The sequence below is a fragment of the Zosterops lateralis genome, assembly GCF_965231275.1.
Source record: "Zosterops lateralis genome assembly, chromosome: 17".
NCBI lineage: Eukaryota > Metazoa > Chordata > Aves > Passeriformes > Zosteropidae > Zosterops > Zosterops lateralis.
The window spans coordinates 2,647,525-2,661,687 of NC_139777.1; the positions used below are offsets into that span (position 1 = coordinate 2,647,525).

Genomic DNA, 14,163 nt, shown 5'->3' on the forward strand with positions numbered 1-14,163 from the left:
TGGATGCATCATTCCTAGGGTCAGGGCTTTTAAGGAGGAATTGGATGTGTCTGGCAGTAACTAAGTGGAGACAGTACAGGTGGTGGCAGTGCTGGCAGTAATTTGTTCTTTGCAGAAAATCTATAAAACACCTGATACAGTTTCTGAGCCTTGCCACAAATGACAGGATCTATGGCCAATTGGAAAACTAAATAGTGTTTTAAGGGAGCATTCTCATCTGAAAGGGCAGAACTCTGACTGTCCTCTGGCAAAGAAAATGCCAAAAAAAAATAAAAGATGTGTAGAGGATGCTACCACCTTCCTGCGCACTGTAAATCCTCCAGCGTGACCTCTACAACTCTGCTTTTGATGTGCAAGTCTTTATGAAGTGCCTGATTGTAGCATAAGTAATTCTCAAGCTCTTTGCAGTCACACCGTGCTCCTGAGATCTAATGTGAGGAACGCTGATAGAGCAGTGGAGAATAGTCTGCACCTCTCACAGGTTGTTTTCTTACAGCTCCTTTGCTTTTCTTTAGGTAGGGATGGAAGATTTTCCTGCTGTAGACTTTGTTACAAGAGCCTCTCCGCGCTGATCTCCCTTGGCGTTTCGGTGACACGGGTTAATTTAGTGTATGCTGGAAAACAGGGAGGCAGAATAACAACTCCATTGTAGCTGGTAAATGAAAAAGGAGCACGTGGCTCTTCCAGTTGTTCAGAGGTGTTTGGCATAGATTAACTGCGCTCCCTTAGAAACATTGCTTTTGTATTCCCTGAAAGATTGCCTGCCATTTCCCTCTTGATTGAGGCTTTGCAGAGAGCAGAGCCAGCTCATTGTCTGCCTTTCAAAAGCTTTTCCAGCCTGTTATAAAGATGGCAAATAGTTGTTTGTCGAAGTGGTTAAGATGCATAAAATCAGGGAAGTCTTTTAGGCAAGACAGAGTAGAGTGAGTGAAAAGTGAAAGTAAAAGCTTGGGGTGTCTGCAGGAGCTGTGTGGCCTCCCCCTGCCCTGGGATAGCCATGGGGAAGCCATGAGTGGGCAAAGAGCCACAGCATTTGTGCCAAAACCAGCAGTTTATGAGGACATTTAAGTTGGAAAGGTGTGGTTACAACAGGACTCACCAGGCTGAGATGCAGATCCCAGTGTGGGGCTTTCAGCTGGTGGCCAAAAGCAGATGGAGACCTTTGTGTGTTGAGTCAAGCTCCCAGGAGCCAGAGATGATGTGGTGGGTCAGCCCCTTCTTCCTTGCCATTTTCCTCCTGGTTCTTCTGTTCCCAACTCGAACAAATTTATTTCTTGGAGAATCAGCCCACCCTATGCAGGATCACCAAGCCAGCAAGGAAACAAACAGCAGCATCCAAACTCTGCCCAATGGGGAAGTGATGCTTAGTGGAGCAAACTAAAATTAGGGAATGGGTTGAAAAAAGAGCAGGTCTGAGTTAAGTGATGGATGGCTTGTGCAGTGTGGAAGGGCTGCTGAGCACAGAGGGAGGAACTCTGGGGGACGGTGTTGAAACGTTCTCACTCGTACTGAGTGCAGCAGCCATTCTTTCCCATGACTAATTGGACAGTTACTCAGTGCTTTGACAGCCTGAGACACAGACTAAAATTGTGATTGTGGGCTATTAGTCTACTTGGCTGTAATATTTGTATGCTTTTTTACTCCTTTCCCATAGATTTTAAGTTTAATTGGACTGGCACTGCATAATGTTCTGCTCCCACTTGCTTCCTAATGGTGCATGTGGGCTCTGAGTCTTTTGTTGTTAAACAAGTGTGTTGACTGTGTATGGGTTATTAATTATATACTGTGGCAAAGTGTGTTCCATCCCAGTAACTGGAGCTTTGTCTAAGCCACTGTGTCCTAGGCTAAATATGCCCAAATTGCTGCACGGTGGTGAAGTGGTTTTTGAAAGCTCTTTTGCAGAACTTTGGCTTCACCAAAGCACTCAAATGACTCAGTTCATCCACTGCCCACTGGATCCCAAAGGTAGAGTTTTGTCTTTCCAAGGGGAGGCAGGTTGCTGTTGGTGTGATGTGGATGTGACCATAGACTTTTGTTTTTGAGGGCTCTGAGCAAGGGAGGGCAGGGAAGAAGCAAACAGGTGTGACTGCAGGTGGCCTTTGGTTGGATTGTACTGACAAGGTTCTGGGATCTGTTGGGACTGTCAGGGAAATTGTGTTGCACATGGATAATCAGGAATCCTGTATTTGCTGTCAGGAAATTGTGACAGTGCATTATAAAATTATTTAGGAGGTTGCTTCTGGGTACAGAGGTAATGGGTATCTGAACAATTGCTTCATTTAGATGTTGAGGGCATTTAGGGTAGAATTTGTTGGTGGGTTTTCTAATTTATTTCCATTGAGTTCTTATTACATTTACTATTTTCATTTTACATTGAAGAACAAGCCCAAAACTACAGACCAAAGCTTTTTACATTCACATGAAGCCTCCCCTCTGCCCTGGCTTGTCTAATGGTCATTTACACTTCCTCTTGCATGATGAAGTCAACATTACAAATCATTTACAGGAGTCAGCATTTCATGGATTCAACCAGCTCTGAGTTGTTGAGATGGTGAGCTGGAAATCAAATGATTTAAATGTTTGCACCCTGCTCAGCTCTTCACAGATGATCTTTCTGCACAGCACAGTGGGAAATGTTACAATAATTAAATCAACACATGATGACGGGTGCTCTGAACTCAGCCTGCACATTTGTGCATGTGTGGTGTTATTGTTTGTTTATTTGTTTTGAACCAAGCATTGCACTCTGGAGAAATGATAGACTGCCTAATGACTGATAACCAGCTGGTGCCTGCATCCTTGTCAAAAAACCTCTTCCCATTTTTACTGGGTGACTTCAATGAGGTTCCTGATGAGGCTGGGGACTTTTCCTCTGATTCTGGGGAAGAAGGCTCAGATAAGCTTGGGGCATGTTGGTGGAGGGGGAAAACCTGCTGGCAAGGCAAACTTCCAGCTGTGCTGCAGCTGGGGCAGTGTGTGACAGGGACTTCTCTGGCTGAGCAGGACACATTTACACCTACTCTCCTTCCAGGGAGGAAAAGGAAAGCCAGCTGGGCCACAGATTCCCTCAGCACTCTCCTGAAGGGCATCTGCTACAAAGAGAGTTTTTCCCAATTATCTTTTTCCTGGGTCTGGTGTCTCCCCTCCTTTTAGAATAAAAAGCAAGTTGAAAAACTTGGGTTTTATTCTGAAGTGAAAAGATTTTTCTCAAGAAAAAGATTTTTTTTCTTTAAGATTTTGATACAAAAATGCTTTGAGACTTGTTTTTTTTTTGGTTTTTTTTTTTTTATTGCACAGGGAGAGCAGCAGTGTCTGGAGAGGTGAGGTCAGTCATTTGTAGCTGGATGCTGCCTCCCTGTAGCTGTGTGGGACACTTGTTGTGTTCCCTGGGTCTCTGCTGGGAGGCTGCAGGCTGGGCAGGAATTCAGTACCCACTGCTGTGCATAGAGAAACCCCTCAAGTTCTCTTCCCTAACACTGAAGCCTTTTCTGCAAGCCATGACTTTTATTTTTCCATTTCTTTTGTATCTGCACAGCCTCATTCTCCTGCAAGTTTTCTCCTTGTGTTTAAGAAAGAGAAATGCAGCACTGCTGGCACATCCCAGGTGAAGGCCAAATGCTGGGAAAGTAATCTGTTTTTTGGACTTCTTAACTAACCTGGAGGGGTAGAGGCACAGCAGCTGTGGAGCCCTGTAGTGCCATCCTATTTTCAAAGGAGCAAAGCTTTGAGGAAAAGGTGGTTTGGGATGTCTAATCAAAGGGATGTGAGCAGGGCACATGAGGAGGTCTGTGGGTTGGCAGGAAGCAGTGCAGGCGATTTTTGAGATCTAAGAAGGCAGAGAGGAACTTCAAGAGACTTTTTTTTTTACCCCCAAGTGGTTTTCATGTTCCCTGTGAAGTTAGTCCATTAAAACACAGATACGTGGTCGGTGGCATCTGTGACTCTACACAGAGAATTTCTGAAGGAGTTGAGGCACTGATACATCAAGGCTGGATTCAGGAGCAGGAGTGGAGCCTGCTGAGCCCTTGAACAGGGGAAACTCTGGGATAAGAGCAACATCCACTTCTGTGTCTGATCACAGTCTGTTTTCAAGATGTTCCAAGCAAGATAGAAGTGGACACTGGGTGTGAAAGTCCAAAGGGTGTGTGATACTGGGGACAGCAAGAGAAATGTTGTCTTGGCTTTCAGTGGGTGCGATGCGAATTTAATCTCTGTTTTTAAGCTCTGCTGGTTGTCAATCATAACAGGAGGTGAAGAGGCTAAAACATTCTCCTGTAGTTCTGCAAAAAGTAATCTGGCAGGGGAAATAACTCTGAATCTCAACTCAGGTTGAACAGAATTAAGGTGCTGAAGGCTGTCATTCTGTCCCCGGAAGGTCACACTGTGCTGGCTCAAACTTGCCTCTCCCTTCTGAAAGCCAGTCAGCAAAATGCATCAAATATTGATGGATTTAATCTTACTGTGTAAATGAAGTTCAGGTTGAGCTGGTCCGTGGCATTAGCTGCTGATCTCAGTGGCCATTTCCTCCTGATAGCCTGGCTTGGGGTGACTGGTGGCATTGAGGAGTGACCAAAGTGTAGAACAGACAAGGAAGTTCTCAGACGTGGAAGGAGATAAACATATAAAAATACACTTTTTGTGTGTGTAAGAAAAGAAACCAACAAACAGTGATTGCTGAAAACAAACTGGACCTTTAGGCTGAACATCACAGAAACTGTGACAGTAGTGGGATTTAAGGTTTTCTGTAAGGTGAAGCCTGTGTTGCTGGAAGCACCTTAGAAACCCTGCACATGGTGGGACCATCCCCCTTTGGCCATGCTCCTCCTGGAGGTGGAGAGTGGCTTATGAGGGATGTCTTTCCTCATGGTGGTGCTTAGAGAGCTCAATCTGCAGCTCCCAAAACCTAAATGCTTCTAATGTAGCCTGTTGATTGCTCTCTTAATCCCACTGACAGCAAATCCCACTGGTGCTTTTGGCTTGTCCTTCAACCCAGCTCTGCCTCAGTTTCCTAGTAATTAAAGAGGTGGCAATATTAATTGATCATTTATTATCAGAAAAACTCCTGAGGATCAGTTGGTTGGTATTTACAGAAGCTTTAAAAGCTTCATTACTGCTGTGTGATCTCATCAGGAATAAATAGCAGTTTGGAGTTTTGACCTCTTGTGAGCTTTTAAGGAATAATATTGGTGAAAATCCTAAGTGACTCTTATGTTTTAAAAGTCTTGGAGATGTGATGATGTTAATGAGTGAGTCTGTGTCTTGAGGAGAGTATCTGTTGCCTGGTCAGGTGCATTGTGTGTTAAAATTGAGGCTGTTCTTTCTTTCAGATATGTGATACGTTGAAATATTTTAAAATTACTTTACCCACTCCATTTTTTTCCTGCATCAGAAGACAGATGGTATCTGCAAAATAAAGCATCTCTATTCCCTTCCTTAGTTTGCTTTCTATCTACTTTGCATTGTCTCAGAAGCTCCCATTTGTGAGGCTGTTTTACTGATACATAGAAACCAGGTGCAGAAAACAGGTTTCCAAGGAAAGGAATGGTGTGGGATGTGCTTCTGTAATATAACAACTGGGGAGGGCTGTGAGCATTCATCGAGGAATGACTCGAAACTCTCCAGGATTTAAAAAAACAAAAAAAATTCTGTAGCTTTATTCTTTTGTTTGTTTGTTTGTTACTCCTGGTAATACATTTCACTTTGAAGACAGGATCCAAATGTTACAACTTCCCAGAACTTCAGGGGGTTGAAACTGTGGTCTGTGTGTGGTCTGCTCCTCCTTGGTGGAACAGGCAGCCAAAGTCTTCCACCCAAAATTAGGAAACCCCTTTTCCAAGTTGAAAGCAGTGACAGGAGACTGGATGATTCCAGTGAATGGTTGATTAGGAAGGATTGAGGACATAAAGTACACGAAGTGACCAGTTTGCCACTCTGATCGTGTGAAGGTCCTGCACTGCAGCATTGCAGGTTGGACATCACTGAAATGTCCCTGCTGTGGTGTAGTGAGGCTTTGGGAGGGGAACACGTTGGATCCTGCAGTTTGTAGCTCTGGTGACAGGGATTTTGGCTTTGCAGGGCTGCGGAAGGTCATGGTGCGGGCACACCGACAGGCCTGGTGCTGGCAGGACGAGTGGTACGGCCTCACCATCGAGGACATCCGGCAGCTGGAGAAGGAGGCCCAGCTGATGCTGGCCCAGAAGATGGCCCAGTTCTGCGGTGAGAATGACCCAGAGCAGCACGGTGTCAAGGACACTCCTGGGGAGAAGGACGTGGAGCCCAGCACGGGGTCACCGGCAGACACCGAGGACGCCTCTGCCAACAGCGACGTGGCCTCCAGCAGGTCGCTCACCAAGCAATGGTCCACCTCCTCCAAGTCCTCGCGGTCTTCAAAGAGAGGAGGTAAGGTGCTGCCAGTGACTTGCTCTTCTGAACTCATGGAGGTTGGGCTTTGGGGAGGTTGGAGCATGTCTCCTTGTAGCAAGTGCCTTTTGGACAATGTGTATTAGTCCTGTTAGCTCAGAGGTGTTCTCTGCTGCTGGTGCTGCAGGCTGTCTTCTCAGGTGGCCTGTTTTGGGTTTGGGAAGGTTTCTAGTCATCCCATAACTGTGACTCAGTGTCACATGGCAGAGTTGTTGCCAATGTCAAAAGCACAGAATCTGTAAAAACACTGTAGAGGAGCAGGCAGGAGCTGGCTGGCAGCATGGGGTCTCAGAAGATAGCCAGCAGCACACAGTTATCCTTGTTACCCAAGAGCTGCTGGTGGCTTTCTAAGGCCCTTCCATTGTTTCCTTTCTGAATATCTGCTTAGCCTTGATAGCTGTGTCACAGCAGGTACCTGTGCACCTTGGCCAGGGTTCTGTACCACCACAGAACCTGTCATCATTTCAGGCTCCATGGGGCTGCACACAGTGAAACATCTCCTCAGTTACTGGGGAGATTGAGGCAGGAACCCCCAAAGGTGCTTGGGGGCTGCTGCCTTCCCCTGGTGATGATGTGCAGTAGCTGTTTGGAGACCAAACCTCACCCTGGGATTAGGTGGGAGTGTGGATCGTGTCTGCATTCCCTTTGAAACACCATTCAGGAAGCTTTCAGGATTTTGATGTTAAAGCTCTGCTGTGGATACCCTGTAAGGACTCAGCTTTGAGTTTTGGATTTTGTTAGTCACCTCTCCCTTGGGGCTCACCTCATTTTGCTGTACTTCCCTTCTTTGGACCGTTCTGTACAAAGGGGTGAATCCCCAGTGAGTTACAGGCACAAGGTTCAAACCGTCAGCAGTTCCCTCTCTGTTCAGCCAAGTGCTGCTGGTAGCAGGGAATAAGCAGCTCTCACTGCAAGAGGGAAAAAAAAAAGTCATGAAAACCCTAAGGGGCAGCATTTCTTCCAGTGACAGTATAAGGGAACATCTGGGTGAGTGAAGCTTCTCCATCTCTATCATATGCACTAAATATCAGGAGTTGAGTCTCCATTTTTATTTCCCACTCCATCACTGATTTCATCGCGGGGTGAATGAGAGAGGAGCAGTAGTTTTACCTTGCGATGACTCACTCGAGTGAGCCCCGGGGAAGAACCTACCAGATGCTTCATAAATCACTGCATAAAGATAAAAATACTGGCTACTTTGCCTGCACCAGGATTTTATATTGATGCACCCATCTCCCATTATGCTCCTTGCACAAACTCCCTCTTCCATTGCAGACACGTTCGCTGGGAGCTGGAGTTTTCAGACCTCTTGGATTTCACTTGAAGGTTTTCACTGGGGGCAAAGCACGAATTTCTTTTCAACTGCAGAATGTCTCAGCTTTTACAAGGAAAAGTAATGAAAGAAATTAATTGTGATGTGCTGGGAAGTACGTCACACAGATATTTTAATCCTCCTTCATGCTGGCAGCACATTACCATATGGAAGCAAGGAGGGCTGTCGCGACGCGCCGCCACCTCCAGCTGAAAAAAAATGCCTTTTCTCCAAAAAGATTTTCCTCTTCTCTACCACCCAAGCGAGACCTCTGGTGATGGCAAGACCCTTGTCACCCTCCTGTGTGTTATTAGGTGCTCTATTTTTAACAACTATTATGCGAGTGCCTTGACGTCACTCCGGCGTGAATTAGCTCTGCTCCGCCACCGCCTCGCTGGCTGTTCCCGAGGGGTGGGCGGTGGGATGCTGGGGGCTGCTGAGCTGCAATTACATGACTCTGCACAGGGTCTCCATCCTCCTTCCATGTGACAACCGGGTGGGAGATGAGAAGAATTTTACTTAACATATTCAACTCTGTTGGAAGAATAGCATGAAATGGCTCGTGTGGCTGTCACAGTAACCGGAGCCTTTCAGGCTCTTGTATATGCTAAATGAGAACTTGTCAGTCTCCTCAGGTTTTTGCTGGGTTAGGTGGCTGCTGTGAGTGCTTTGTGTGCTCTGTGTGACAGGCACAAGGGGACAAACCCTCTCTGCCATCGTTCTCTGGACGGCGCTCCCTTCAGCAGGCGGCTGTTCTGAGACAACTCCAGCCGAGAAGAGCTCAGGCTGGGTGGTTGCTGAATTATATCTGAAAAAAAGAAAAGAAGAAGCCATAATGTGTTTATATTTAGCTCAGAGAACTCAGGAGGGGAAAGTGAAAGGGAGTGGGTAAGTGTGAGAACAGGAGGGCAAACAGCACTAAAAGGACTTTGGGGTTTCTCCTTGCTCTGTCAGGACCGCCGCTTCGGCAGCTCCCTTTGAAGTAGTCAGATAGCATGTTGTTTAAATCATTCAAGTTTAAAGTTTAAATAGATATCTAATCCAATTTGTGTGGAAGCAATTTCCTTCCAGAAAACAGATTATTCCTCTCCAGGCTGCTCTGCTGAGCTACCCACCCGAAAGTTAGCGAAGCAGAGGCATGGCTTGTGTGCTGATGAGAGGCACAGAGAGAGCTTCCAATCAGCCTGCTTCCTTCCTAATTGCAAACTTTAAAACCCAGCTGATTTTGCACGTCCTACTAACAATTATAAATAGCTGCCATTCAAAATAGCAGAAGAGTGATCCAAGCAGCTTTGCTTTAATGTAGCATCTTGCTGGCAGGTTCTACCAACAGTAAACAAACAGGATCTGTAAAGCGGTACACTGACATCACACCAGCATCATCGGGGTTTTTGTGTTTTTTAATATTGCAGCAGTGAATTTTCTTAGAGAACACATGATTCTTCCTCCAGCAAAGATCATGTTGGGAACTCTCCGTCTTGTCGATGTAGCGTTTCGCATAAAGCTTTTTTGTTCTTTCCAGCAAGTCCCTCGCGCCATAGTATCTCCGAGTGGAGGATGCAGAGCATTGCCAGGGATTCAGATGACAGCTCAGATGATGAATTCTTTGATGCACATGGTATGTGGAGCCTAAATCACCATCGTTTCTTCCCTGAAATGGTGGGGTAAGAGAACGGAAGGCATGAAGGGCGGGGGGTGAGCAGGGAAGGAAGCGAGACTTTTTTTGCTTTGAAGTCTTTTTCCTTTCTAACCACAACGTGCAGCTTCAGTGCAGCTTCTTCCTGCATCACCCAGCAGACTCTTACATTAATGCAGCACCATTTCAGGTGCAGTCTGAGCTGTTAGAGGGGATCTTGAAGAGTCTTAGCCCTGGGGGCTGTATTTTATTTGGTGCAAATGAGTGTGCATGAAATCCAGCGGTACTAACTGGGCTGTGGGTGTGTCCTAATGATTCACTGTGACTGATTATTTTGCTAATTTGTTTTTTAATCAGTAAGAGATATGATTAATTGTCCTGTCTGGGCCTGAAGAGACCCAAATTTGCCTTTATTAACTCATTCTCCCATTCCAAGAAATGCAACAGTGAATGCAGCGAGGTACTTCAGGCGCCAAAATGAATCAGTGTTTATTGCAGAATTCTCTAAGTAATTCTGACTATCTGTTTTCAGAGAACACTGTTATATTTTTTCCTATGTGTATGTGAAGAAGCTTTGTTCCACTGCACTCATTTTATACATTGTACTTAATGCAAATTTAAGCCTGAAGGGCTCCATCTCTATTGACAACAGATGGAGTCTCCTCCTGGCTGGTCTGATGGAAGTGAGAGGTGCAATATTTGCTGATGGAGTTGGGAAATGCAGTTGTTTAAAAGATGACACCCCAGTTTTGCAAAGCAGAATTTTGCTGATGCTCAGCTGAAGTTCAGCCTTCAAAAACTGACAGTATCATGTTCCAGAAGAGTTCTCCCATGAGTGTTTAGTCATGGATCTCAAATTGTGAGGTAGAAAGGGGTGTGTTAGTGTGGTGACCTGCAGCTGAAACGGCTGGGACATGTGTAAGTTGGGATAAATGTGTGTCTCCTGCCGGGAAAGGGAAAGGCCAACTTAGTTTAAGTGTCTCTATTTATTAACTTATGTAGCATTTACAACAAGTATGTGAGGGATTTATTGGAGCAATATACATCTAAGGGAAGAGGAGTGAGTCATCCAAACGGCAGCGCCGCTATCCACACGCTTTTTGCCTTTTTAATTACTCAGTAATAAAACCGAGATGGAGACAGCTCTGCCTGGGATCCAGGGCCCCAGGGAATCCCTGGCATGCTCCTAACAGGCCTGGGAAGGGGAATTAGCAAAAATGAGCCTTGTGCACCTCTGTTGCAATACTTGTAGGAGGTTGCTAAGAGTAAAAGCAGCTGCTCTCCTGCAAGTCTCTGTGTACGCACAGTTTGTCCTCTGCAGTCGGCACGGTTGGGTTGAAAAGTCTGCCTAAATCTGGTGGGATTTTGGCTTGTGAGTCAAAGCCTTGGCATGTGTGTGCAGCTGAACAGAGCCCCATCCCCAGGAAGGACCTTTTGGTGCCCCTTGGCCTGCAGAGACTCCGGGTCTGTGAGCAGGGATGAGGCTCTGCTCACAGCTCATCCTGCCAGGGTTGGTACCATGGGAACTGGCAGGGCTCAGGATGTGAGTCAACAGCCAGCAGAGTTCCTCACAAGTGCTTCCCATACACACACACACACACATTTCCTCGCAGTGCAGTGGGTGTAACCTGAGCCCGAGAAGATTCCTTGTCTCCAGCTTCCCACTCAGCCTCATTCACTGGTAAAGATAGTGACAAATACAGTAATATCGAATATCTATCCTGTAATAAATGCTAATAATGGGAGTAATATCCCATTCAGGGATCACTTGAGCAGCAGTAAGGGCTGTAATTAGACCTCTCAAGGAATTAAGTTTAATATTTAGATTAAGTTGCTGGAGGAGCTCTGAGTGCAATCGTCCTCTTAATTCTCTTGCCAGCACGTGTGTGTTACAGACCTGTGCTTTCCACTTGCTCTGGACAGGCAGCTCCACACTCCTGTGTGCAGGGAAATTGGGATTTACTCAATTTTTTTCCATGGCTGAAAAAGGAAATGGCATGCTCGTGCAAAAATTCCAGGTTGCTCTCTTTTTATGGTCAAAGTTGAAATAGAGACTCCTAAAAATAATCAGGCTTTGCTTGGATCTTCACTTAATGCCCTTCATACAATTTTTTTTTTAAGCTATTGCTCAGATTTGCTGAAAATATTAATATATTTCATAACCTTTTTTTGTTCCCCTTTGTGGGACTCTTCCAGCTAATTATTTTCTTAGTAACTGTACAGCAATAAGAAAGAGGAAATCCTAGTCTGGGACTCTGAAGATTACAGCTTTTAGATCTTCAGTACATCTGTAATTACTGCTGTTATTAGGTTTATAACTCTTTATTAAATTTACAAGCCCAAAATTTTCAGGAAAGACATACTAAGCACAGAGATATAAATAAATTAGAAAGCACTTAACCATCATAGCAGCAAAAGATACATCCTCAATGGAAAAAAAAATAAAAGAGAAAGGAGTATACAAAACCCCTTTGTATGTCTCTTCCTTTTAATTACACTTCTAAGAACATAATATTTTTGGGACCCTTATTGTTTATTGACTACAGTTGAATTGAGCCAGGGGATTTGGAAGATACCAAGGTAGGGAGGAAGAGGCAGATCCATTCTCTGTGTCTCATCTCTTGAGGAAATTGGCCTGGGGACTTCACATTCCCTATATTGCTCCTGCCTTTTGGGGTGTTTGGTCCTATAAGCAACAGTGATCCTTGTCTCTGATTCCTCCAGAGAAATCCCACAGCTCTCAAACAGGGCTGGGAAGATCCCAGTGGGAATCTTTGCTTTGTCCTCTCCTGTGCTGGAGCATTCTGGCTGCTGTAGCTCCATCAGAGAGAATTGCAAGGCAAGGGACAAACATGGTACCTTAAATGGTAGCATTAAAAATCCAGATTACTTTTTTCCATGTTTTAGGAGTTTAAATCGTGCAACTAAAACATTTCGTTTACTTTTCAAAAGGTGCTTTGGTTTCTTTATAACAAAAGCTGGTAAAGTATATGGTTTATTTTGACTTAAGCTATCCAAATGTGTATAGAGTTGTGGGTTTTATTTAAAATTCTGGGGTTTGCTCTTTTCTGTGTACATATTTTTGTGTTTGTGACTCAAAAAATCTGGTTTTTTTTTGAAGAGGACTTTTCTGACAATGAGGAAATGTTCCCGAAAGAAATAACCAAATGGAGTTCCAACGATCTGATGGATAAAATTGAAACCCCCGAATGCGATGATGTCCAGGGTAATTCTTTTCCAAGTACAAACTGCATGTGCTATTTTACAGTATTTCCAGGCAATTGTCATAGCCTCATTGTGAACAAGGTAAAACTTGTTATCCTCATCTCACAAAGGGAGAAGCTGAGACAGAGCATAAAAATGACTGCCCAGTGTTTCTGGAAAAGATTTGCTCAGTGGGAGCTGGGATAGCTTTTGATTCTCTTTTATTTCCCACATTGGTTTGGCTCCTTTCTGTGACAGCCAGGATTCTCTCATATAATGATGAAATATCTCAGCTCTGTCTCAAATGACTTGAATTTCTCCTGGCTCTTCTTTTCCTTTTGCTCCATCCTTTGTTCCTGACTGTACCTGCCTCAGTTTTATTTTCTGCTCATCATTATGAAATGGTGAAAGGAAGCTGTAGCTCCTCAGCCAGAGCGATTCACGGTGGAAGGTGACACTCAGGCTTTTTCTACAAAGTCAGTCTGTGTAGGCACAGATGTGGGAATACATCAGATCTCAACTCCCCAGCACAGTTCAAGCAATTCCTTTTATTTTCCCACAAACCAATCATTTCTGACAGTCATGCAGGGATTTCCCATTGTTGCCATCCTTAATAAAGCAGCGGTACCAGGTGGCTGTTATGAGAGAAGAGCTCACTAATGTCCTCAGCTCTTACCCAGGTGATGAGAAATGGCTGGAGAATAAAATGACCCAGCATTGCCCAGGCTTCTCAGGTGGAAGGAGGCAGAGGGGAGGGAGAGGATGATTTGATGAAATAATGAAGGAGATGTGAGGCATTGGAACAAGCAGTGTCTTTATGGAAGAATGTCTTTGCCAAAGAGCATCTGGCAACACTGACATTTTACATCTCTGTGCTTCCAGGTGACCTGTACCAGGAGACATCAGCAGAGTACCACGTTGGCTCCAGCGTGGAGAGGCTCAGCATCATCGAGGTGAGTGTTTTGGCTTTTTGTCATGAGATTCTTTATTGCTGGAATGTCTCTGTGTGGGATAAACATGAGCTGTGAGCACTGTCTTGTCTCCATGTGCTGCTGAGCCCCAGTAACACCTCTGTGTATCCTCCTGTAATTTAGATTTAAGGGATTTTTCACCCATCTTTTGAACATCATATAGAAAATGCTGTGTAGTTTGCAGGTAGCTGGAAAAAAAAAACTGGTAATCCTGTGGGGATCAGAGCAGCTTGAGGCTGGGTAGAGCTATCCTGCAATGCCAGATGAGCAAGTGTGGATGTGGGAGGGGGAGAACAGCAGCACCAAGGTGCAAAGGACAGCACTCAGTGTGGGGCTGTAGCCCACAGCATGGAGCTGCTCACAGTCTTGTTTGGAAACCAGTTACAGCACAGCCTGTGTCAGTACTCTGAGCAAAATAAAAAATAAATAACACCACACTGACCCAGCCCAGCTTTCTAGACTCCTGCAGTTCAGAATCCTGGTGAGACTCCCTGGGCTGGCTGTTCTCATCCTGCTCTGTCTGTGCTGCAGGGGTGGTGCAGCTGCTTTGCAGAGTGCCTCCATTGTGTCTGGAGTGCTCCATCAAAGATCATGAGCTTTGCAATTCCTATCTGTGCCAG

General features: G+C 45.1%; 1 protein-coding gene across 9 annotated transcripts in view; it reads left to right on the top strand.

The window, feature by feature from the left end:
- The window catches only part of PITPNM2 (phosphatidylinositol transfer protein membrane associated 2), a 121,009-nt gene that overhangs the window by 79,574 nt on the left and 27,272 nt on the right, over positions 1–14,163 (top strand). For all 9 annotated transcript variants that reach the window (XM_083873575.1, XM_083873581.1, XM_083873577.1 and 6 more), the window contains 4 exons: positions 6,076–6,399; positions 9,255–9,350; positions 12,490–12,594; positions 13,455–13,525. In XM_083873575.1, the coding sequence (XP_083729701.1) occupies positions 6,076–6,399; positions 9,255–9,350; positions 12,490–12,594; positions 13,455–13,525 (596 nt within the window). The remainder of the gene's footprint in view (positions 1–6,075; positions 6,400–9,254; positions 9,351–12,489; positions 12,595–13,454; positions 13,526–14,163) is intronic.